General features: G+C 51.8%; 1 protein-coding gene across 1 annotated transcript in view; it reads left to right on the plus strand.

The window, feature by feature from the left end:
* syne1b (spectrin repeat containing, nuclear envelope 1b) overlaps positions 1-26,238 on the plus strand; it is a 420,847-nt gene that overhangs the window by 303,073 nt on the left and 91,536 nt on the right. Inside the window, exons 86-93 of the mRNA XM_070891000.1 lie at positions 3,807-3,929; positions 5,323-5,505; positions 6,723-6,866; positions 19,654-19,851; positions 20,237-20,377; positions 22,382-22,555; positions 25,122-25,283; positions 26,020-26,214. Coding sequence (XP_070747101.1) covers positions 3,807-3,929; positions 5,323-5,505; positions 6,723-6,866; positions 19,654-19,851; positions 20,237-20,377; positions 22,382-22,555; positions 25,122-25,283; positions 26,020-26,214 — 1,320 coding nt within the window. The remainder of the gene's footprint in view (positions 1-3,806; positions 3,930-5,322; positions 5,506-6,722; positions 6,867-19,653; positions 19,852-20,236; positions 20,378-22,381; positions 22,556-25,121; positions 25,284-26,019; positions 26,215-26,238) is intronic.

A 26,238-nucleotide genomic window follows, 5' to 3' on the forward strand; every position in this document is an offset into this window, starting at 1 on the left:
CGTTTAAACATTCCCTGGCAGGGTTGAAAAGTGAGCTACCCAGAGAGACAAAAACAACTCTCCGATACATTCCACTGATACTCTGTGTGTTTCTAGTTCCCATTACCTCTCCTTTCTTTCCCTGAGCCTTTTTGCTTTGTTATGGCCTTTCCCCAAGCCATACGCCACTTGTAAACAGGAGCACGGTTCAGGACGGGCAAGCTCGAGGTGCGACACCTCCCGCTTTTCCGAGGAGCATCCTTGGCCTCCATTCGGTGTCTCATCCCATGGTGAAGATATGTATGTGGGGCGTATAATGGGCAGCCGATGCGGTAACGTCTGTTTGGTGTCTCCACCCAAGCCAAATTTCACCCCTTGCCATCTTGTGGGACTTTGCACTCCACCGTCTGATTAAAGCCACCAAGCTACATTGATATATTTGTGCAAGGGACTGAGATTAGTGTCCTTACTGCTTTTGTATGGATTATTCTCTAGAAAAGGGAAGGCTGAGAGGTGACCCAACAGAGGTCTTTAAAATTATGAAGAGGTTTAATAGAGTAGACATAGAGAAGATTATTTCCACTTGTGGGGAGTCCAAAGCCAGAGGCTATATAAATATAAGAGAGTCACTAATAAATCCAAAAAGTAATTCAAGAGAAACTTTTTTTACCTAGAGAGTGGTTTGAATGTGGAACTCGCAACCACAAGGAATGGTTCAGGCGAATTGCATAGATACATTTAAGGGCAAGCTAGATAAGTACATGAGGGAGAAAAGAATAGAAGGCTATTCTCTTGGGTGATATGCTGATAGGGTTAGATGAAGAAGGGTGAGAGGAGGCTCGTGTGGAGCATAAATACCAGGACAAGACCTGTTCGGCCCAAAGGCCTGTTTCTGTGCTGCACATTCTATGTAACTTCACTGAGCTCACCAAGTTCAAAGACCGTGGAAGTCTCATTTGCACCCATTTAATGATCATATTTGATTTACATTCACCCTGAAGTAATAATGAAATATGGAATAACAGGTAGCTAGGATGAGCTATAAGGTTGCAACTAAATCCAGGGACTTTGATCATCTAAAGTTACAAATATTTTCTAATATTTTACAAATGAAACCAATATTCTGAGATTTTTTTCCTGTTTAGTTTCTGGCAACCAATTGTTGGGAAATAAATCAGCCAAGTGTATAATATAAATTGCCCTACACACAATGAAATCGCTCACAGGGTATAAGATTTTCTATCTGTATCCCATAATACTTAGAGATCAAGGGAGGGGTGATTATGATTCTTGATTTACAAAGACTTTGAGCTGGAGTCAATTGTTTTGAATTTAATCACATTTTATGCCGCACATGGTTTATTATTTTCCAATGTTGGAACATTGTACCTCATTAGGAACAGGACGTTGGATTTTAGTGTCTCAGCTTCAAACTGTAGTCCGATGTTGAGGACTAATGTCTGTTCTTTTCTGGTCACAGTGGGTGGACAGTGTCGAGGCTGTTAGTGTGCAGCAGATTGAGAAGCCGATCGGAGTGTTTGTCATGTATTCAACCAGCATTGTAACCCATGTATAATCTGACCTAAGTTGTACACTGTGAGAACAATGACCACTAGGTGGGGGACACTCCTAACCTGGACCTTCAGGTATAAAAGGGGAAGCTCCACCCACCTTCATCACTTGAGTGCTAAGGAATAAAGGACAGGTCACAGACTGACCTTCTCTCAAGGATGGGCCTCGTGTGCATTTATACTGTGTAGTAAGGACGTATCTGTGTTCACCGTTATTCTCTAGGGATCATTGCAGGGTTTCTTTCACCATGGGTGTTAAGCCCCTTAGTTTAAATGGATTAACACCATTAAAGTTATGACCATCTTGTTCATCGTTAATTATTGGGTTATGGTTTTTAAAATCATTCCAAACAGTTAAAAATCCACTGCACAGATACAATGATGATACTTTGGACTGCTGTTAGCTTGATTCTGACAGATATCTGAGAATCTCTTTATTGAACCACGAACTGGTCTGGCGTTGCTAACTTTTATTGTTTTAAGATGTAACAGAATCACAACTGACTGATACTGTCAGCGTAATAAATACTTTTAACAGTGCATCATTTATTCACATACCTACTGAGCCAGTTAATTGCTACTTCACCAACAACAATTTGCATTTATATAGTGCCTTTTACCACCACTGGATGTCTTAAAGCATTTTACAGCCAATGAAGTACTTTTAGAGTGTAGCCACTGTTGTAATATGGGAAACATAGTAAAATGTCTCAAGGTGCTTCACGGGAGCATTATCAAACAAAACTTGATACCGAGAAACATAACGAGATATTAGGACAGGGCTTGGTCAAAAAGATTTAAAGGAGCATCTTAAAGGAGGAGCGAAAGGCAGAGAGGTTTAAGGAGAAAATGCCACAGTTTATTGTATTAATTATCTCTTGAAAAGTGGGGGGGATATTGATTTTGTGGGGAGGATGATTGAGGCTTTGGTTAACGTCAATAGCTTGTGAGATTAACCGGAGCAAGACAAAGTAATGGGGTGGGGCAAGGGAGTAGGGAAGAACTCTCACTATTGATTGACTTATAGATTTGCCAATTGTAGAACTTGTTGGGAAGGGGAGCCCCAGTCAACAGCTCTCACTCCATCCTTTGTTTTGGTACCTTGTCCTAGTGTGGGGCTGAGGTAAGAGTAACAGTCATTGGCTGAGGGACTCAGATTGGATGGGGCAGGTTCTTTGTTGTTAGATTGCCCTTCATTGTCCCCAGCTCTTCTTCGAAATAGTGCCCTGGGAATTCCAGAGCTCGGGACCTAGGCAGCTGAAGGCACGGCCGCCAATGGAGAGAGAGGCAAAGGATATTGGGGATGCACAAGAGGCCAGAATTAGAGGAACACAGAGATCTCAAAGGGTTGGAGGAGGTTACAGAGATAGGGAGGGGTGAGGCCATGGAGCGATTTGAAAACAGGAATGAGAATTTTTAAATCGAGGCATTGCCGGACTGGAAGCCAGTGTAATTCAGTGAGCACAGGGACGATGGGTGAACAAGATTTGGTGCGAGTTAGGATACGGGCAGCAGAGTTTTTAATGAGCTTAAGTTGAGGGAGGGAGATAGGTGGGAGGCCGGCCAGGAGAGCATTGGAATAGTCATGTCTAGAGGTAACCATGGGTGAGGGTTTCAGCAGCAGATGAGCTGAAGCAGGGGCAGAGACGGGCGATGTTACAGAGATGGAAATAGGCGGACACCTCTCCAGATACGCCTCCTTGACATTGGGGTGTTGGGCGGATGTAATGTTGGCCTGCTGCTCCCCACCAGAACTTCGCATTAGGGTGAAAACAAGATGCAATCCCATCAGACCCAAGTTCTGTCAAGTTTTCCCATCTCGGGCCCTAATTTTTGAAATGCAGACAATTGTCTTGCTCCCGTTAGATGTGAAAGTGTTCAGTATGAAGCAATGTCGGGAAGGACTGCTGTGCAAACACAACACTACAGGCAGGGAAGGATGATACATATGCTTATCACTATAATAAATCACATGTGGCCTGTTTGCTGGAGCTGATCACCTTGTGACCTTTAAGTTTAATGTAAACTCCAAAAGTGAGACCTGCAGGGGGAGCCTGCTTTATATAGGGAGGCAGCACAAAGTGCAGTAATGTGTGCCTCCCGGGCTTTCCCCATCTGTTGGTTGTTACATGTAATTACATGGTACAATGCATGGTACAGAGCATGGCTGCTAATACATCACAAAGGAATGGTCAGGTGATGCAGGTAACTCACTATGATGCCGACGTTCATTGACCAGCTCTGTGTGTCTCACAGGATATGGAACAGTTTGAGACTGAGGTGAAGAGCCTGCAGGCAATGGTGAAGCAGGCCCAAGTTACTCTGACCTCCCCTGAGCTCGCTCGCCTGTGCCTTAAGGAGCAACTCTTTCAAAGACAGGTACTAGATAATGTATAGAATCATACCACACAGAAGGAGGCCAATCGGCCCAACGTGCTTGTGCCGGCTCTTTGAAAGAGCTATGCAATTAGTCCCACTCCCCTGCTCTTTCCCCATAGCCTGTAAATGTTTCCTTCTCAAGTATTTATCCAGTTCCCTTTTGAAAGTGACTATTGAATCAACTTCCAGCACCTTTTCAGGCAGTGCGTTCTGGATTATCATAACAAATTGCCTAAAAACATTTCCCCTCATCGCCCCTTTGGTTTTTTGCCATTTATCTTAAATCTGTGTCTTCTGGTTACCAACCCCCCTGCCAGTGGAGACAGTTTTCTCCCTATCTACCCTATCCAAACCCCATATAATTTTGAACACCTCTGTGAAATCTCTCCGTCCCCTTCTCTGCTCTGAGGGGAACACTCCCAGCTTCTCTCGTCTCTCCAATTAACTGAAGTCCCTCATCGCTGGTACCAGCCAAGGGAAGAACGTGCAAGTCCCTGCCGTGGGACTGGAACCCGCGACCTTCTGACCCGGAGGCGAGAGTGCAGCCCACTGAGGTGAGGCCAACACGTTTCTGTGCCTGCCCACCGCTCAACCATCAAGGCCGGTCTGCGCACGTGTGGTTTTATGGGGCCTCCACAGCTCAGAAAGGCCAAACCGCACATTAACAAAGCTAAGTATGGGAGAGCGGCTCACTTGGTTCGCTTGGGCTGAGATGTAACAGCATCATACCAACTAGCCCGAAATTTAAGAAGACCCTCACCCCGGTATTAATGGTGGTCTGCTCCACCGGTGCGTGTGGTGGAGTGGAAGCCCTGAGCCAGGGAGCCCATCCCAGATTCCAGGGACGGGGACAATTACGTGGCATGGGGCACCCGTTGTGGCACGCCAATTAGAATGTCGGAGTGGCACCGCAGAGCAGGCGGGTTCCTTTGGGAAGGAGGTCAATCCCCTCCGCCGTTGATTACTTTTCCCTAGTAAAGGTTCCGAGATTCTTAAGGCGCTCTGCAGGACTCGAGCCAGCACAGCTCATGAGTTTGGCTGAGGCCACTTGGCGACGTAAAAGGTGGCACTTCTAGGGGTTCCCTCGGAAATCCAGGCTCCCTGCCCCCAGACACACCCTCTTGACATAGCGAGGAGGCAGGCAGGTGGGCCGAAGGCCCGTTCACTGGGAATTTAAAGGGCCAATGTGAAGGGGGCGGGATCCCAACGGGAACTGGGCTTCACCTTCAATTATTGCCACAACCCACCATTGGGTTTCCACTCTCCTTCTCCTCCCCCGCCACCCACGAATTTTGGGGCTTCGATATTTAAATGCCTCGAGATCCACATCCGACACATTATTCAGATGGCAGTGTGACTTTCCCGATTGACGGAGCGGTTTCTGTCTCGCTAGAGATTACTGGCCGACATGGAGGGGTTCAAGCAGAAGGTCCAGGCCGTGCACAGATATCAGGCTGCCCTGCGAATTCCTGAAGAAATTGTCACCAACCTGCCCATCTGCCAGACGGCACTGAGGCTGCAGGAGGAAGCCAGTCGCCTGCAGCACACTGCGATCCAACAGTGTAACATCCTACAGGTAGGCTGCTGGGGGGGGGGGGCCTCCAGTCTAGCTCGATCGAAGTCTGCACTGCCACAATGTTTTTTATAGTATGTCTTTGGGGGGTAATTTGGGGACAGAGCCCTTCGCTTGATCACTGCCCCTTCCGCTGGACTCAGTGTCCGCTCCCTTCACCACCGGCACACTGCGGCTGCACTGCAACAACTCGCCAAGGCTTCTTCACCGGCACCTCCCAAACCCGCCACCTCCACCACCCAAAAGGACAAGGGCAGCAGGCACACGGGAACACCATCACATCCAAGTTCCCCTCCACACCATCCCGCCTTAGACATATATTGCTGTTCCTTCATCGCCGCTGGGTGAAAATCCTGGACCTCCCGGCCTACCAGCAATGTGGGACCACCTTCCCCACACAGACTTAAAAAAAAATGTATTCGTTCACAGGATGTGGGCATCACCAGCAAGGCCAGTATTTATTGCCCATCCCTAATTGCCCTACAGAAGGAGGTGGTGAGCCATCATTTCAAGAGGACAGTTAAGAATCACCCACATTGCTTTGGTCTGAAGTCACATGTAGGCCAGACCGGGTAAGGACGACAGATTTCCTAAAGGACATTAAGGAACCAGTTGGGTTTTTACGACAATCCGATAGTTTCATGGTCATCATTACTGATACTAGCTTTTTATTCCAGACTTTTATTTATTAACTGAATTTAAATTCCCTCGGCTGCCATGGTGGGATTTGAACTCATGTCCCCGGATCATTAGTCCAGGCCTCTGGATTACTGTACCCGATGCAGCGGTTCCAGGCGAAGGTCCACTATTACCTTCTCAAGGGCAACAAGAGATGGGCAATAAATGCTGGCCTTGCCATCAACGCCCACATCCCAATAATAAATATTTAAAAATGGCCAACTTAGCACTCCTGTTGGATGGGATTCCTCACTGGGATTGAAAAGTCAGAAAATGATCTCTCTCATGTTTCTGTCAATACTGATCCACACTGCGATGAGGCAAGGGTTAGGCGTAAGTGACCGATTCATGATATGGCGCTCTTGCAAGGGTGCTCACTCAGCTCCAATTGCGAGGGAAGGAGGAATTTGATCAATTATCTTGGAAGATTTGATTCCCGTGGCAGTGCAAATTGAAACGGGTTTAATGAAGGGAATTGTTTGTGGTTAGAATAGGTTTGTCAAATAATAAGTGTTTATTTTGGCTGTAACTTGGCGATACAGGAAGCGGTGATCCAGTATGAACAGTACGAGCAGGAGATGCGGCACCTCCAGCAGCTAATTGAGAGAGCGCATCGCGAGATCCAGGAAAAGCCTGTGTCTACCAGCAATATCCAGCAGCTGCAGGTCCAGATCTCCCGACACGAGGTAAACGCAGGGATAAATCTCTCATTTAACGGTGCAAATCAGAAAGCGGCAGTTCAACAGTTATTACAAAACTTGCGGGTCCCAACAATATCAAATAAAGAAATAAATTATATTTATATAGCGCCTTTAAAGCCACCAGAACGTCCCAAAGCACTTCACAGCCAATAAAGTACTTTTGAAGTGTGGTCACTGTTTTAATGTAGGAAACGCAGCAGCCAATTTGTGCACAGCAAGATCTCGCAAACATCAATGAGATAATTTCCAGATGATCTATTTTTTGGTGATGTCGGTTTAACATCTCATCTGAAAGACTTCTTCAGTACTGCCCCTCTGACAGTGCAGCACTCCCTCAGTACTGCCCCTCTGACAGTACAACGCTCCCTCAGTACCGCCCCTCCGACAGTGCAGCACTCCCTCAGTACTGCCCCTCTGACAGTACAACGCTCCCTCAGTACCGCCCCTCTGACAGTGCAGCGCTCCCTCAATGCTGTCCCTCTGACAGTGCAGCGCTCCCTCAGTACTGCCCCTCTGACAGTGCAGCGCTCCCTCAATACTGCCCCTCTGACAGTGCAGCGCTCCCTCAGTGCTGCCCCTCTGACAGTGCAGCACTCCGTCAGTGCTGCCCCTCTGACAGTTCAGCGCTCCCTCAGTACTGCCCCTCTGACAGTACAGCGCTCCCTCAGTACTGCCCCTCTGACAGTACAGCGCTCCCTCAGTACTGCTCCTCATACAGTGCAGCACTCCCTCAGTACTGCCCCTCATACAGTGCAGCACTCCCTCAGTACTGCCCCACATACTGTGCAGCACTCCCTCAGTACTGCCCCTCATACTGTGCAGCACTCCCTCAGTACTGCCCCTCCCTCAGTGCTGCCCCTCTGACAGTGCAGCACTCCCTCAGTACTGCCCCTCATACAGTGCAGCACTCCCTCAGTACTGCCCCTCATACTGTGCAGCACCCCCTCAGTACTGCACTTGGAAGACCATTTGATTCATTGGGCCCAAGTTTCTGCCCTCTGGAAAAGCGGCGCATCTCCATAAGGTGCGCGACTTTCTGGAAGAGAAAGGGCGCCGAAAACTTACCTTGTGATCCACCGGTCTCCTCAGGACGTCTTCGTGCTCGGCGTGGCGCAGCACAAGGGGTCGGGGGCGGCGGCGTGACAAAGGTGCCGGGACCTTTGCACATGCGTGCTAGAGTGTGCGCGCATGTGCAGTAGCTCCTCGCCCCCGAGGCTGCGTGGGAGGGGCTCCCCGGGCGAAGATCGGGACTCGGACTTCCCTCCCGTTCAGCTTCCACCCCTTCCCTCCCCCCTCTTCTTCCCCCCCTCCCCGTCATTGGCGGGGCCCGCCCGCCCGGCATCTCGCTGGGGGCGGGCTACACCCGAAGTGGTGGCGGCCCGGCCCGTTCAACCTCCCCCCACCTCCTCTCCCCCACCACCCCCCCTCCTCTCTCTCTCTCCCTCCCTCCTCCTCTCCCTCCTCCCACTCTCCCTCCCCCCCTCACTCCCTCCCCTCTCCTTCCCGCCTTGCCCCCCTCTCCCCTCCCTCCCCCTCCTCTCCCCCTCCTCTCCCCCCATCCCTCCCTCCCTCCTCCTCTCCCTCCCCCTCCTCCTCTCCCTCCCTCCCTCCCTCCCCCTCCTCCTCTCCCTCCCTCCCTCCCCCTCCTCCTCTCCCTCCCTCCCTCCCCCTCCTCCTCTCCCTCCCCCTCTCCCCCTCCACTCCCTTCCCCCTCTCCCCCTCCACTCCCTTCCCCTCTCTCCCTTCTCTCCCTCCGCCTCTCCCCTCCCCTCCCTCCTTCTCCCCTCCCCTCCCCTCCCTCTTTCTCCCCTCCCCTTCCTCCTTCTCCCCTCCCTCCTTCTCCCCCCCTCACCCCCCCCAACCCTCGCTGTCAGAAACACAGAGATACTGACAGAGACACAGAGAGAGAGACACTGAGGGAGCCCCATCCCAGCACGCTGTTGGAGGGCTCCCGGTGCTGCAGTAGGTGAGTAGAAATAATGTTTTATTTATTGATTGATTTTTTATTATTTTTTTAATATTTAAAAAAATTTTTTTTTGATTGATTTATTGGTTGATTTATTGATTTATTTATCATTCGTTATTGATGATGCCTCTTTATTTGTAAAAGTGAAGTGTTTAATGTTTGTAAACTTCCCTGCCCCCCCATCTCTCGTTCCCTACGCATGATTTCCAAGTGTAGGCAAGGTTTTTCTGAGCGTACAAAAATCTACACTTACTCCATTCTAAGTTAGTTTGGAGTAAGTTTTCACTGCCTAAACTTGCAAAACAGGCGTAAGTGGCTGGACACGCCCCCTTTTGAAAAAAAAATCTGTTCTAAAATGAAATATTCCAACTCACCAGAACTGGAGCAAATTAAATGCCAAGAATTGCAATTTCTAAGATGCTCCATTCTAAACTAGTTGCTCCAAAAAAATAGGAGCAACTCAAGCCGAAACTTGAGCCCAGATGTGTCTGCACCGGCTGAAAAAGAGCTATCCAGTCTAATCCCACTTTCCAGCTCTTGATCCGTAGCCTTGTAGGTTACGACACTTTAAATGTGATGAGGGTTTCAGCCTCTACCACTCTTTCAAGCAGTGATTTCCAGACCTCTACCAGCCTCTGGGGTGAAAAAAGTTCTCCTCAATTCCCCTCTAATCCATCTACCAATTACTTTAAATCTATGCCCCCTGGTTATTGACCTCTATGCTAAGGGAAATAGATCCTTCCTTTCCACTCTATCTAGGCCCCTCATAATTTTATACACCTCAATTAAATCTCCCCTCAGCCTCCTCTGTTTCAAAGAAAGCAACCCCAGCCTATCCAATCTTTCCTCATAGCTAAAATTCTGCAGTCCAGGCTTCATCCTCGTAAATCTCCTCTGTACCTTCTCTAGTGCAATCACATCTTTCCTGTAATGTGGTGACAGGAACTGTACACAGTACTCTAGCTGTGGCCTAACTAGTGTTTTATACAGTTAGGCAAAAGTTTCTTGCTCTTATATACTATGCTCAGCTAATAAAGCAAATTATCCCTTATGCCTTCTTAACCTATTTATCTACTTGCCCTGCTATCTTCAGGGATCTGTGGACATGCAATATAAAGTCCCTCCGTTCCTCTACACTTCTCAGTATTCTGCCATTTATTGTGTATTCCTTTGTCTTGTTATCCATCCCCAAATGCATTACCTCACACATTAGAGCAGGGAAAATAGAGTACGAGAGGAAGCTTGCAGGGAACATTAAGATGGACTGCAAAAGCTTCTATAGATATGTAAAGAGAAAAAGGTTAGTAAAGACAAACGTAGGTCCCCTGCAGTCAGAATCAGGGGAAGTCATAACGGGGAACAAAGAAATGGCAGACCAATTGAACAAGTACTTTGGTTCGGTATTCACTAAGGAGGACACAAACAACCTTCTGGATATAAAAGGAGTCAGAGAGTTTAGTAAGAAGGAGGAACTGAGGGAAATCCTTATTAGTTGTGAAATTGTGTTGGGGAAATTGATGGGATTGAAGGCCGATAAATCCCCAGGGCCTGATGGACTGCATCCCAGAGTACTTAAGGAGGTGGCCTTGGAAATAGCGGATGCATTGACAGTCATTCCATAGACTCTGGATCAGTTCCTATGGAGTGGAGGGTAGCCAATGTAACCCCACTTTTTAAAAAAGGAGGGAGAGATAAAACAGGGAATTATAGACTGGTCAGCCTGACATCGGTAGTGGGTAAAATGATGGAATCAATTATTAAGGATGTCATAGCAGCACATTTGGAAAGAGGTGACCTGATAGGTCCAAGTCAGCATGGATTTGTGAAAGGGAAATCATGCTTGACAAATCTTCTGGAATTTTTTGGGGATGTTTCCAGTAGAGTGGACAAAGGAGAACCAGTTGATGTGGTGTATTTGGACTTTCAGAAGGCTTTCGACAAGATCCCACACAAGAGATTAATGTGCAAAGTTAAAGCACATGGAATTAGGGGTAGTGTGCTGACGTGGATTGAGAACTGGTTGGCAGACAGGAAGCAAAGAGTAGGAGTAAATGGGTACTTTTCAGAATGGCAGGTAGTGACTAGTGGGGTCCCAGCTGTTTACGTTGTACATTAATGTTTAGACGAGGAGATTAAATGTAGTATCTCCAAATTTGCAGATGACACTAAGTTGGGTGGCAGTGTGAGCTGTGAGGAGGATACTATGAGGCTGCAGAGTGACTTGGATAGGTTAGGTGAGTGGGCAAATGCATGGCAGATGAAGTATAATGTGGATAAATGTGAGGTTATCCACTTTGGTGGTAAAAACAGAGAGACAGATTATTATCTGAATGGTGACAGATTAGGTAAAGGGGAGGTGCAACGAGACCTGGATGTCATGGTACATTAGTCATTGAAGGTTGGCATGCAGGTACAGCAAGCGGTTAAGAAAGCAAATGGCATGTTGGCCTTCATAGCGAGGGGATTTGAGTACAGGGGCAGGGAGGTGTTACTACAGTTGTACAGGGCCTTGGTGAGGCCACACCTGGAGTATTGTGTACAGTTTTGGTCTCCTAATTTGAGGAAGGACGTTCTTGCTATTGAGGGAGTGCAGCAAAGGTTCACCAGACTGATTCCCGGGATGTCGGGACTGACATATCAAGAAAGACTGGATCAACTGGGCTTGTATTCACTGGAGTTCAGAAGAATGAGAGGGAATCTCATGGAAACGTTTAAAATTCTGACGGGTTTAGAAAGGTTAGATGCAGGAAGAATGTTCCCAATGTTGGGGAAGTCCAGAACCAGGGGTCACAGTCTAAGGATAAGGGGTAAGCCATTTAGGACCGAGATGAGGAGAAACTTCTTCACCCAGTGAGTGGTGAACCTGTGGAATTCTCTGCCACAGGAAGTTGTTGAGGCCAATTCACTAAATATATTCAAAAAGGAGTTAGATGTAGTCCTTACTACTAGGGGGATCAAGGGGTAGGGCGAGAAAGCAGGAATGGGGTATTGAAGTTGCATGTTCAACCATGAACTCATTGATTGGCGGTGCAGGCTCGAAGGGCCGAATGGCCTACTCCTGCACCTATTTTCTATATTTCTATGTTTACCTGGATTGAATTCCATTTGCCACTTTTCTGCCCACCTGACCAGTCCATTGATATCTTTCTGCAGTTTATAGCTTTCTTCCTCACTATCAACCACACGAACAGTTTTTGTGTCATGTGCAAACTTCTTAATCATGAATTCTAAATCATGAATAACTTAAATTCTAACTCATTGTTGTATACCACAAAAAGCAAGGGACTGAGTACTGAGTCCTGTGGAACCCCACTGGAAACAGCCTTCCAGTCACAAAAACATCCATCGACCATTGCCCTTTGTTTCCTGCCATTGAGCTAATTTTGGACCCTACTTGGATCCCATGGGCTTTTACTTTTCTGACCAGTCTGCCATGTGGGACCTTGTCAAAAGCCTTGGTAAAATTCATATACATCACATCATACGCACTGCGCTCCTTGTTACCTCCTCAAAAAATTCAATCAAGTTAGTCAGACACGACCTTCCCTTGACAAATCCATGCTGACTATCCTTGATTAATCCACGACTTTCTAAATGATGATTTATCCTGTCCATCAGCTATTTTTCCAACAATTTGTCCACCATCGAGGTTTGGCTGACTTTCCTGTAATTACTCAATCTATCCCTTTCTCCTTTTTTAAAGGATGTGTTTATTTGTACTGTAAAAATGGCCACCATGCTCCACCCTTTGTCTATGATTGGTCCCCTTGAAGGATAAGCCACACCCTGAAGTTTCACAGGAATGTGTAACTGGAACCGCCCATGCCAAGGTCTCACTGACTTTGCAAATTGTAACTCGATCCATTTTGACTTCGTGAAGTGACAGAGCTCCTCAGAAGACAGCAAGGACCAGCCAAAGTGCCTTACCCCAATCCAAGTACAACCCTCCCCCAGCCAAAGTGCCTTACACCAGTCCAAGTGCTTCCTTCCCCCTCCCCCTCCCCTATCATAGATGGGGCATTCTGTACGGATTGTTAACAGGTTTATTGGGTATGAAGTGAATCATGACTTCTGAATATCATCCACTCCAACGTGTCTCCTCCCCCCCCCACCCGTGTCTCCTCTCCCCCCCCACCCGTGTCTCCTCCCCCCCACCCGTGTCTCCTCCCCCCCCACCCGTGTCTCCTCCCCCCCACCCGTGTCTCCTCCCCCCCCCACCCGTGTCTCCTCCCCCCCCCACCCGTGTCTCCTCCCCCCCCACCCGTGTCTCCTCCCCCCCCCACCCGTGTCTCCTCCCCCCCCCACCCGTGTCCCTCCCCCCCACCCGTGTCTCCTCCCCCCCACCCGTGTCTCTCCCCCCCACCCGTGTCTCCTCCCCCCCCCACCCGTGTCTCCTCCCCCCCCACCCGTGTCTCTCCCCCCCCACCCGTGTCTCTTCCCCCCCCCCCCCACCCGTGTCTCTCCCCCCCCCACCCGTGTCTCTCCCCCCCCCACCCGTGTCTCTCCCCCCCCCACCCGTGTCTCTCCCCCCCCACCCGTGTCTCCTCCCCCCCCCACCCGTGTCTCCTCCCCCCCCACCCGTGTCTCCTCCCCCCCCACCCGTGTCTCCTCCCCCCCCACCCGTGTCTCCTCCCCCCCCCACCCGTGTCTCCTCCCCCCCACCCGTGTCTCCTCCCCCCCACCCGTGTCTCTCCCCCCCCCCACCCCACCCCACCCCACCCGTGTCTCTCGTCCCCCCCCCCACTCCACCTGTGTCTCTCCCCCCCCCCACCCCACGTGTCTCTCCCCCCCCCACCCCACGTGTCTCTCCCCCCCACGTGTCTCTCCCCCCCCACCCCAGTCTCTCCCCCCCACCCCATCCGTGTCTCTCCCCCCCACCCCACCCGTGTCTCTCCCCCCCCACCTCACCCCACCCGTGTCTCTCCCCCCCCACACGTGTCTCTCCCCCCCCACACGTGTCTCTCCCCCCCCACACGTGTCTCTCCCCCCCCACCCGTGTCTCCTCCCCCCCACCCGTGTCTCCTCCCCCCCCACCCGTTTCTCCTCCCCCCCACCCGTGTCTCCTCCCCCCCCACCCGTGTCTCCTCCCCCCCCACCCGTGTCTCCTCCCCCCCCCACCCGTGTCTCCTCCCCCCCCACCCGTGTCTCCTCCACCCCCACCCGTGTCTCCTCCACCCCCACCCGTGTCTCCTCCCCCCCCCACCCGTGTCTCCTCCCCCCCCACCCGTGTCTCCTCCCCCCCACCCGTGTCTCCTCCCCCCCAACCCGTGTCCCCGTGTCTCCTCCCCCCCCCCCCGTGTCTCCTCCCCCCCCCCACCCCCGTGTCTCCTCCCCCCCCCCACCCCCGTGTCTCCTCCCCCCCACCCGTGTCTCCTCCCCCCCACCCGTGTCTCCTCCCCCCCCACCCGTGTCTCCTCCCCCCCCACCCGTGTCTCCTCCCCCCCCACCCGTGTCTCCTCCCCCCCCCACCCGTGTCTCCTCCCCCCCCCACCCGTGTCTCCTCCCCCCCCCCACCCGTGTCTCCTCCCCCTCCACCCGTGTCTCCTCCCCCTCCACCCGTGTCTCCTCCCCCCCCACCCGTGTCTCCTCCACCCCCACCCGTGTCTCCTCCCCCCCCACCCGTGTCTCCTCCCCCCCACCCGTGTCTCCTCCCCCCCCCACCCGTGTCTCCTCCCCCCCCAACGTGTCTCCTCCACCCCCACCCGTGTCTCCTCCACCCCCACCCGTGTCTCCTCCCCCCCCACCCGTGTCTCCTCCCCCCCCACCCGTGTCTCCTCCCCCCCCCACCCGTGTCTCCTCCCCCCCCCACCCGTGTCTCCTCCCCCCCCACCCGTGTCTCCTCCCCCCCACCCGTGTCTCCTCCACCCCCACCCGTGTCTCCTCCACCCCCACCCGTGTCTCCTCCCCCCCCACCCGTGTCTCCTCCCCCCCCCCACCCGTGTCTCTCCCCCCCACCCGTGTCTCCTCCCCCCCCCACCCGTGTCTCCTCCCCCCCACCCGTGTCTCCTCCACCCCCCACCCGTGTCTCCTCCACCCCCACCCGTGTCTCCTCCCCCCCCCCACCCGTGTCTCCTCCCCCCCCCACCCGTGTCTCCTCCTCCCCCCACCCGTGTCTCTTCCCCCCCCACCACCCGTGTCTCCTCCCCCCCCACCCGTGTCTCCTCCCCCCCCCACCCGTGTCTCCTCCCCCCCCACCCGTGTCTCCTCCCCCCCCCACCCGTGTCTCCTCCCCCCCCCACCCGTGTCTCCTCCCCCCCCCACCCGTGTCTCCTCCCCCCCACCCGTGTCTCCTCCCCCTCCACCCGTGTCTCCTCCCCCCCCACCCGTGTCTCCTCCCCCCCCCCACCCGTGTCTCCTCCCCCCCCCCACCCGTGTCTCCTCCCCCCCCCACCCGTGTCTCCTCCCCCCCCCCACCCGTGTCTCTTCCCCCCCCCACCCGTGTCTCCTCCCCCCCCCCACCCGTGTCTCCTCCCCCCCCCCACCCGTGTCTCCTCCCCCCCCCCACCCGTGTCTCCTCCCCCCCCCACCCGTGTCTCCTCCCCCCCCCACCCGTGTCTCCTCCCCCCCCCACCCGTGTCTCCTCCCCCCCCCCACCCGTGTCTCCTCCCCCCCCCCACCCGTGTCTCCTCCCCCCCCCCCACCCGTGTCTCCTCCCCCCCCCCCACCCGTGTCTCCTCCCCCCCCCCCACCCGTGTCTCCTCCCCCCCCCCACCCGTGTCTCCTCCCCCCCCACCCGTGTCTCCTCCCCCCCCACCCGTGTCTCCTCCCCCCCCCACCCGTGTCTCCTCCCCCCCCACCCGTGTCTCCTCCCCCCCACCCGTGTCTCCTCCCCCCCCCACCCGTGTCTCCTCCCCCCCCACCCGTGTCTCCTCCCCCCCCCACCCGTGTCTCCTCCCCCCCCCACCCGTGTCTCCTCCCCCCCCCCACCCGTGTCTCCTCCCCCCCCCCACCCGTGTCTCCTCCCCCCCCACCCGTGTCTCCTCCCCCCCACCCGTGTCTCCTCCCCCCCACCCGTGTCTCCTCCCCCCCACCCGTGTCTCCTCCCCCCCACCCGTGTCTCCTCCCCCCCACCCGTGTCTCCTCCCCCCCACCCGTGTCTCCTCCCCCCCACCCGTGTCTCCTCCCCCCCACCCGTGTCTCTCTCTCTCTCTCCCCCAGCCTCTATCTCTTCCAGTCTCTCTCACTCTCTCCCCACAACCTCTCTCTCTCTCTCTCTCCCCACCCAGCCTCTCTCTCTCCCCACCCAGCCTCTCTCTCTCCCCACCCAGCCTCTCTCTCTCCCCACCCAGCCTCTCTCTCTCTCTCCACCCAGCCTCTCTCTCTCTCCCCCCAGCCTCTCTCTCTCTCCCCCAGCCTCTCTCTCTTCCCCAGCCTCTCTCTCTTCCCCAGCCTCTCTCTCTCGCTCAGTCTCTCTCTCTCCTCCCAGTCTCTCTCTCTCCTCCCAGTCTCTCTCTCTCCTCCCAGTCTCTCTCTCTCCCCCAGCCTCTCTCTCTTTCTATTTCCCAGCCTCTCTCTCTTCCCCAGTCTCTCCCTCTTCCCCAGCCTCTCCCTCTTCCCCAGCCTCTCCCTCTTCCCCAGCCTCTCCCTCTTCCCCAGCCTCTCTCTCTCGCTCAGCCTCTCTCTCTCGCTCAGTCTCTCTCTCTCTTGCCGAGCCTCTCTCTCCCCCAGCCTCTCTCTCTCGCCCAGCCTCTCTCTCTCCCCCAGCCTCTCCCTCTTCCCCAGCCTCTCCCTCTTCCCCAGCCTCTCCCTCTTCCCCAGCCTCTCTCTCTCCCCCAGCCTCTCTCTCTCCCCCAGCCTCTCTCTCTCGCCCAGCCTCTCTCTCTCGCCCAGCCTCTCTCTCTCGCCCAGCCTCTCTCTCTCGCCCAGCCTCTCTCTCTCGCCCAGCCTCTCTCTCTCCCCCAGCCTCTCTCTCTCCCCCAGCCTCTCTCTCTCCCCCAGCCTCTCCCTCTTCCCCAGCCTCTCTCTCTCCCCCAGCCTCTCTCTCTCCCCCAGCCTCTCCCTCTTCCCCAGCCTCTCTCTCTCCCCCAGCCTCTCTCTCTTCCCCAGCCTCTCTCTCCTCCCCAGCCTCTATCTCCTCCCAGTCTCTCTCTCCCTTTTGGCCCCAGGCTTGCTCGGGGGGAAAGAGAGTCGGGGTAGAGGGGAGAGTCAGGGGTGGGGGGGGGGAAGAAAGACCGGGGAAGAGAGAGTCGGGGCGGGGGGGGGGGGGGCGGAGAGAGGGCAGAGGGCCGGGGCCTGAGCGGGTGAAGAGAGTTGGAGTCTCAGGTGTTGCTTCTCAGCCTCACGTGGAGGGAATGATTCGGGCCGGGAAGGGGGGGGGGGCGGAGCTTGACAGAGGTGGGGCTTGACAGGTGCATGTCTGTCAAAAAAAGTGCAGTACAAATAGTTACACTGCTTTTTTAAAACAGCGGTACAATGTTAGCAGTCCTCCGGCATCACAGCTGCAGCCAGACAGGATTGAAAAATGATGGTCAGAGCCTCTCTCACTATGTTTATCTCATCTAATATTTCATACTCCTCCTCCTGAACTCCAATGTCTACATCGTCCCTCTCTTCTGTGAAGACAGTCGCAAAGTATTCATTAAGAACCATAACCACCTCCACACACAAGCTTCTTCAATGGTCTCTAATCGGCCCTACTCTTTCTTTGGTTATCCTCTTGCTCTATATGTATTTATAAAACATCTTTGGGTTTTCCTTGATTTTAAGTAGATTTTTAACAGCATGATATTAATTATTGCTAAACAACCTCTCTGGCACTGAAAATTAACTTTTACACACGTGGAGTCTCATTCCTTCAGATTTTGATTATTGTTGGAGATTTAAAACATTTTTCTTTCTGTCTTTTATCTCTTGTAATCACATCATAATTCCCTCGCTTTCTGTACACGATTTGGCATTGAATTCACTAATCTAATTTACACTTCCTGGCTCAGACTGTGCCCTGCTTGTGAAGAATTCTTCAATCTGATTGGCTGAGGAGACACACTATTTGCATAGATCACAGATCCCCTGCTTGGGATTTCTCATCGCTGTCAGTTCCCGTGCAAAAGCCCACAGAAAGTCTGTGGGCAGGACTGTAAAATAACAGCCTCCAGGAGCCCGGGTCTGGATATTGTTGAGGGTCCAGAAAATGATTGTGGTCGCAATGTGTTCAAGGTTCTTTGCATTCGCTTTCAAAGAGCGGATCGCTGGTCCCAAAGGCTGCATCATTTGTGCAGTCATGTTGCATTAGTTTAATAGGTGGGTGGGGTGGCTTGACCCATCCACCTCCACGGAGGTGTGTGGGGGACCTGACCCATCCACCTCCATGGCACGAACCTGGTATTGCAGTACTTCCAGGAACGGTGCAGTGGCTCTAGGCCTTTTGGCTAAGAGCATTGGCGCAGAGTGATCCTTGGCGTGTGCAAGGTGACCTCTGGCGTTTGTGATTTGACAAAGAATTGGAACGATTGGCTACGAATTTAAAATTAAAAAAAAAAAAAATAGGTGGGTGGGGTGGCTTGACCCATCCACCTCCACGGAGGTGTGTGGGGGACCTGACCCATCCACCTCCATGGCACGAACCTGGTATTGCAGTACTTCCAGGAACGGTGCAGTGGCTCTAGGCCTTTTGGCTAAGAGCATTGGCGCAGAGTGGTCCTTGGCGTGTGCAAGGTGACCTCTGGCGTTTGTGATTTGACAAAGAATTGGAACGATTGGCTACGAATTTCCCCCCAAAAAAAATTCAGTCCCAGTGACACAGAGCTGGGTTGATGTACAAGCGACACAGGGCATTCATTCACCTTACTAATTCAGTGTTGGCCAGCATCGGTTTGGGCGTCAAATTTGCAGAGTGTAAATTGGGTGTCTAAACCTCAACTGAGTTGAAAGCGAAGTGGAGTCCAGTGTCTGGTCTAAAACCTGACTTTGTATTCAGACTGCGTTTTACACCAGTGCTACAGTGTTGCATCAAAGCGGAAACGTTTGACACCAGCATTAGGACTGCAGTCTGATCAAGAATACTGATTTCACCGAGCAGGAAGGGGGCTGAATTCCCTTGTGTAGCTTGAATGAAGCATCGTGATTCCTTGTTTTTTCATCAATGCGCGCACACACACATACACAAACCCCTCCGCAGTGACGGGCCAGCTCCAGCTGACACTTAACAAAATACATTTCTGCAAACGGTAGCAGAGTTCTGTAGCAGGATAAGCTGTGCAGCGAGGGGTGTGGGCAGAATGCTTAGATTGGCCTGAGTGCTGCAGATAGATATTCTGCTGCAGGTTCGTCCCACTGGAGAAAATAATGCCTGAAACAGGCTCAAAGCACGAAGATCCCAGGCTGCTAGACTGTCAGTGACTGGGGGTTGCATGTAGCGTTTCCAGTCAGACTCACATCGTCATGTGATCCAGTTATTTTGCTGCTAGCCATCTGGTTTTTCATTCAGACAGTGGTCGCGCGGTGCCTCGTTTTTCCTGTCCTTTGCCTGGCCCCGGTGAAAGCGGTGTGTCGGGAGCTGCTGAGTGTTTCTGAAGGGGGTGGAGGACATTATTCAGCTCATTTCCTGTTTGTGCAGAGTGCCTTTGGAGGCTGTGTGTGTGTGTGTGTGGAGCTGCCGCTGCCGCTCCCCCCTCTCTCTCTCTCTCTCTCTCTCACTCGCAGCCTGCCTCCCAGGCTCGCTGCGGATGTATGGACCCAGTCACAGGCTCGGCTCCCCGTCCATTGGCTGGCCAGACAGACCCAGAGCGGGGAGCAGGGTAGGTTGCGTGTGCTGAGGAGGTTCTGAGCTGTTCTTTTGTCCACCCAAAATCAAAACCAATGTCTCAGCAGGATTTGGCCCGGAAGATCAAAGGGAACCAGGAGCAGATCGCCGCGCTCAACACCAAGTGCAAGATGCTGACAATGAAAGCGAAACACGCCACGATGCTGCTGACGGTCACCGAGGTGGAGGGGCTGTCGGAGGGGATGGAGGAGCTGGACGGGGAGCCCTTGCCCACTCACTCAACCCACCCTTCCGTGGTGATGGTAAGATTGCTCACTTTCCTCTTGCCCCCATTATAGCTCACCGACTGACTGCATTAACCTAGTATCACCCACCCCCGCTTCAATAACCTGCAGGGTCTCATTGCCTGCCGTGTGCGAGTGAAACCCTGTCCCTCCTGGAACCTTTCCCCAGTAAGGCACTGTGCTGGAGATTTCTCTCAGACAGTGAAGAGGGGGTGGGGTTGGCTAACGGTAATCTCTGTGGTGTGTTCCCTTGTGAGTTTTTATTCAGATCTGTTTGACATGACTAAGAAAGGTTGTAATATTTTCAATGATTTGTGCTGTGCAGTGTGATTCAATGTAAACCCCGTTCCTGATCTCTCTCTCTCTTATTGAATTGTGTTCCTTCTGGCTTGGCTTGTATCAGATGACAGCCGGGCGCTGTCACACTCTCCTCTCACCTGTCACTGAGGAGTCTGGGGAAGAGGGGACCAACAGTGAGCTTTCCTCTCCGACAGCTTGTCGCTCTCCCTCACCTGTGGCTAATGCTGATGTGTCTGTTAACCAGGTACTATCTTCTGCACAATCCTTTACATGGACCGCATGCTTAATCAGTAATTAGACATCACATTGCTCTTGTGTATCTGGTCATTGCATCCTGCATGTTGGTTAGAAGGGTGTGATCTTGTAGAATATATAATGCTGCATAATGCACTGTAGACCCACAGCTCATCATGTGTAGAGATGGTTAGAGGTAAATTACAGATCCATAAGCAACCCAGAGCTGATTGTCAATGCTGCACATTAGAACATTCTCCTGAAATTCAACAGTGAGAAAAGGACATTCATTTATCCCTCTATTACCCTAACTCATCCATTGACACCCATCCCTCTAGTACCCTAACTCACCCATTGACACCCATCCCTCTAGTAACTTGCATTTATATAGTGTCGTTAACGCATCCCAGAAGCAATTATCAAAAAAGATTTGACACGGAGCTACATAAGGAGATACCAGGACAGGTGACCAAAAGCTTGGCCAAAGAGAGAGGTGGAGATGTTAGGGAGGGAATTCCAGAGGTTAGGGCCCAGACTGCTGAAGGCATGATTGCCAATGGTGGAGCGATTAAAATCAGGGATGTACAAGAGGCTAAAATTAGAGGAGCACAGAGATCTTGGAGAGTTGTGGGGCTAGTGGAGGTTGCAGAGGGAGGGAGGGAGGGGCGAGGTCATGGAGGGATTTGGGAACAAGGTTGAGAATTGTAAAATCAAGGTGTTGCTAGATTGGGAGATATAGATCAGCAAGTACGGGCATGATGAGTGAGTGGGTCTTGGTGCAAGTTAGTTTATGGGCAGCATAGTTTTTGGAAGAGCTCAAATTTACAGAGGGTGCTAGTTGGGAAAATGGCCAGGAGTGCATTGGAATAGTCAAGTCTAGAGGTAACAAGAGCATGGATAAGGGTTTCAGCAGCAGATGAGCTGAGGCAGGGGCAGAGACAGGCAATGTAATGGAGGGGGAAGTAGGCGGTCTTAGTGATGGGGAGGATACGGGGTCAGAAGCTCAGCTCAGGGTCAAAACCCCACAGACAAGGATGCTACTATAACAGAGAACTGTTAGAGAACAAGTAGGTATGTTATCCACTCTCAGTGTGGAGTTGTGTCCATGGGGAATGCTGGTCAGAAAACCAGGGATACAGTGTTGTCGTCCCACCCACTGCTATCACCAAAATTACCCCAACATCTGCTGGACATCCGAGATGCAAATTTGCAGTAAATGCAACCGGTCACAGAACGTCAGGGTGAATGACTACCTTCGATGTAATCAGAGGTGGGGAGAGGGAGACTAACCCACGGAGATAAAACTAATGAGGCAGCTCGGGGGTGAATTTCCCCATTGGTCATCGGCATGTTCCTCCCGTAACTTTAGGGGAAGAGCAAAACAATGGCAAAATTGGCAGGAGAATCCCTGTGGAAATTCATCCAACCCCCCCTCCCCCAATATCAGATATTTTTTTCCTTATTTATATTGTGAAAACCAGCCTTGGTTATGTGCGACAGCACAGGTGAAAGGGTGTTGGTTATCAGGTAACCAGTAACACATTACATGGAAGAAGCATTTGTAGTGTGGCCCGTCAGACTGTTAATCAGCCGACGAATTCTTCCACCACTTCACTCTATTATCCTCAAGTCTGGAGGTTTGAAAGGGACTGTTCTTCGTGCTGTTGCCACATTGGTGGATCTGTTCGTATCAGGGACTTGAGATAAATGGGAATGAATGGGGGCAGGGATTTCAACGTCCATGAGGTGCCCCGAGGCCCGTGTAAGGGGAGGCCTGAAGGGCAATTGGAGGTGCTGGGGAGGCCTGACACATACAGGGGAAGAGGAACATGGGGAGAAACTAGATTTGCTCGTGATGCTATGTCATAAAAGTTATTAGTGTTGTTAACTATCCATGCACGAGCAACCTGTAGGGCCTATTCTAACCCTGAAGCATGCATAGATACGGGTTATGGTCTTTCGATCCTGTCCTTGGTAGTTGTGAGTCTCAGTTTGTAAGTGTTTATGTTTCTAGGATAGTGCTTATTACACAACATTATCTGCGGAAGAATTGCAGACAGCAGCTCCTGATGCCCAGGATATGAAGAGTGCGGTGGCACTGCAGGAAGCTTTTGAGACCGCACTGGGAGAGCCCGCCTCCTCGAAGCTCGATGACCTGCAGCGATCCTGGGAAACTCTAAAGAATGTGGTGAGCTGGTGACTGATGGGCAGCAGAAATAATCTTCCTTTTTATCCTTGTTTGCTATACTTGCTCCTCTACTTCAACCTCTGGTCAAGAGTGTAGGCTGCTGATCACCTCTCGTAGCTCTGCGAGATTTATAGAATCGTATCCCTTCTTGGGATATGGGTGTCGCTGGCAAGGTCGATGTTTATTGCCCGTCTCTCATTGAGAAGGTGGTGGTGGGCCTTTTTTAACCAGTGATCATGGTTCGATCTGACTAAAGGGCCTGCCAGGCGTGGGACTGGAGTTGCATATAGACCAGACTGGGCAAATGGTAGGTTTCCTTTGCTAAAGGACATTCATTGAACCATTTGGGTTTTTAACGACAATCCACCAGCTTCATAGTCACTTTTACTGATACCAAATCTTTTATAAAAAAAAAACTGAATTCAAATTCTCAAACTGCCACGGTAGGATTAGAAATCGTGTTCAATGGATTACTGGTCCAGTGACATCACCACTACGCCACCGTACCCCAGAATCATAGAAGCCGCCGCCCAAAAGGAGCCCATTTGTCCCTTTGGGCCTGTGCCCTTCAACTGGAGCTATTGGGGTCAATCTTCCTCTCCTGATACCGTCCAGGAACAGGCAGTGCGGAGTGCACTGGCAACTTGTCCTGCTGTGCCGGATTCGACAGCACCTGAGCCTCCATGTAATGAAGCAGCAACACGGCGGGGTGCGGGCCAGACCGAATATCAAATCCAGGTGCTTCTGGGGCCTTAAAGGCTCCAATGCCATTAAAGGGGCAGGTACAGTGAAAGTCCCATGAGCGAGCTAGAAGGATTTGTTTTTTTCGTCGGTGATGATGAGGCGGGATTGTTAACTGGACAGCTTTTGACGATGAAGAGTAAACTTGTAGATTAACGAAAAAGAGAAAGAACTTGCATTTATAGAGCGCTTTTCACAACCTCAGGATGTCTCAAAGCGCTTTACAGCCAATTATGTATTTTGAAGTGTAGCCCCTGTTGTAATGTAGGAAACGTGGCAGCCAATTTGTGCATAAGATAAATGACCAGGTAATCTGTTTCAGTGATGTAGATTGAAAGATAAATATTGGCCAGGACACCGGGGAGAACTCCCCTGCTCTTCGAATAGTGTCATGGGATCGTTTATGAGAGGGCAGACGGGGCCTCGGTTTAACGTCTCATCTGACAGACGGCACCTCCAACAGTGCAGCACTCTCTCAGTACTACACTGGGAGAGTCAGCCTGAAGTATATGCTCAAGTCCCTGGAGTGAGGCTTGAAGCTACTAACCTCTGACTCAGAGGCAAGAGTGCTACCCGTTGAGGCACGGCTAACTCCCAAGGAGAGAGAGTGTGGGTGTGAAGAAAGAACAGGAGGAGGGAGCTGGTTTGACAGCAAAGCTCCATGTTATGGAGCAGGAGCACAGTTAGGGGGCTCATGTTGAAGTTTAAGCTTGTGTGTGGATGGAGGGAGCTGGAGGCTTTATTTTGTGTTGTGTGGGTGTGTCCCGCTGTGCTGGCACCGCATGTGGTGTGGCAGATAGAAGTGGCATTGCTGATCGTAAACAGAGCTGTTTTGATTATTTTGTTTGATGAGTAGAAATTTTCTTCAATTGAATATCAGGAAGACCGAAGCCATTGTTTTCGGTCCTTGCCACAAACTCCATTCCCTAGCCACTGACTCCATTCCTCTCCTCAACTCCTGTTTGAGGCTAAACCACACTGTTCACAACCTTGGTGTTATATTTGACCCTGAAATTAGCTTTTGACCACTTATCCGCAGCATAATCAAGACAGCCTATTTCTACCTCCATAACATCGCTCGTCTCCGCCCCTGCCTCAACTCATCCGCTGCTGGAACCCTCATCCATGCCTTTGTTACCTCTAGACTTGACTACTCCAATGCAGTCCTGACTGGCCTCCCACATTCTACTCTATGTAAACTTGAGGTCATCCAAAACTCGCTGCCCGTGTCCTAACTCGCACCAAGTCTTGCTCACCCATCACCCCTGTGCTCGCTGACCTATGTTGGCTTCCGGTTAAGCAGCACCTTGATTTCAAAATTCTCATCCTTGTTTTCAAATCCCTCCATGCCCCCCCCCCCCCCTCCCCCCCAGGAGATGTCTGCACTCCTCTAATTCTCCCCTCCTGGGCATCCCTGATTATAATCGCTCAACGATTGGTGGCCGTGCCTTCTGTTGCCTAGGCCCCAAGCTCTGGAACTCCCTCCCTAAACCTTTCCGCCTCTCTACCTCTCTTTCGTCCTTCAAGATGCTCCTTAAAACCTACCTCTTTGGTCACCTGCGCTAATTTCTACTTACGCGGCTCGGTGTCAAATTTTTATTGCATAACACTCCTGTGAAGCGGCTTGGGACGTTTCACTACATTAAAGGCGCTATATAAATACAAGTTGTTGCTTTCCCCTCCGGTCTATGGTTTCTGGGAAGGTGATTCTGGTCAGATGGGGCGTGGAGTAAATTCTATTGGACACACACACATGATAACCAGCTGTCACATAGAGTGTGTGCTGTGTAAATATTTGCTCCTCTAAACCCTCTCTCTGTTGCAGATCAGTCAAAAGCAGCGCACTCTTTACGAGGCCCTTGAACGACAGCAGAAGTATCAGGATTCCGTCCAGTCAGTCTCCACCAAGATGGAATCGATCGAAGGGAAGCTCGGTGAGGCACTCGATGCGGGCAAGAGCCACGACGTCCAGATGGCCGCACATCAGGTACGTCCTTGTGATCATAGAATCAAAGAATTATGCAGCACAGAAGGAGGCCATTCGGCCCATCAAGTTCTGCACTAGCTCTTTCGAAGAGCAGTTCAGTTAGCCCCACTGCCCCCGCTCTTTCCCCATATCCCTGCAATTTTTCTCCTTCAAGTATTTATCCAATTCCCTTTTGAAGGTAACTACTGAATCTGTAACCACCACCTAGCCGGCAGCAGATTCCAAATCCTAATCACGGGTTGCATAATAAGGTTTTTCCTCATGTCGCCTCTCCAATCTGTGCCCTCTCGTTATCGACCCTTCAGCCATTGGCAACAGTTTCTCTTTATTTACTCTATCTAAACTCTTTGTGATTTTACACATCTCTTCTCTTCGCCTTCTCTGCTCTAAGGAGAATAATCCTGACTTCTCAAGTCTTTCAACGTAACTGTAAACCTCTCCTGTACCCTCTCCAAAGCCTTCATGTTCTTCCTAAACTCTGTTGCCCAGAATTGAACACAATTCTCCAGCCCTGTGATGGAGAAGATACCCTTGAGTAGTGCCGTCCCTGATTAGCTTGTTACTGCTATCAGTGAACTCTGCTCTCCAAGCATTTATCTCTTGGACACACGGGCTTAAGGTGGCCCCATGGGACCAGCTTCACTCTGCACACGTCGATCGCAGGCATCCGTTGAGCTTTGAGTCTTGAGGCTGGTCAGATTCGGATTAAGCGTATTGGTGATTCTGTCTCTCCCAGGCCCTGATGGATGGGATTGTGATGCTCCAGGATGAGATCAATGAGCTCCAGATCTGCTTTGCTGAAGAGCTGGTGTCCGACACCGTGGACGCAGATACTGCTGACCAACTGGCCATGCAGTCCACACTAACGGTCCTCGCAGAGCGAATGGCCACCATCAAGATGAAAGCGCTGGGAAAGAAACAACTTCTTGAGGTTTGCAGACTCTTGAGTTTTCTT

This window comes from Pristiophorus japonicus, chromosome 9 (genome assembly GCF_044704955.1).
Source record: "Pristiophorus japonicus isolate sPriJap1 chromosome 9, sPriJap1.hap1, whole genome shotgun sequence".
In the NCBI taxonomy this organism is placed as follows: Eukaryota; Metazoa; Chordata; class Chondrichthyes; family Pristiophoridae; genus Pristiophorus; species Pristiophorus japonicus.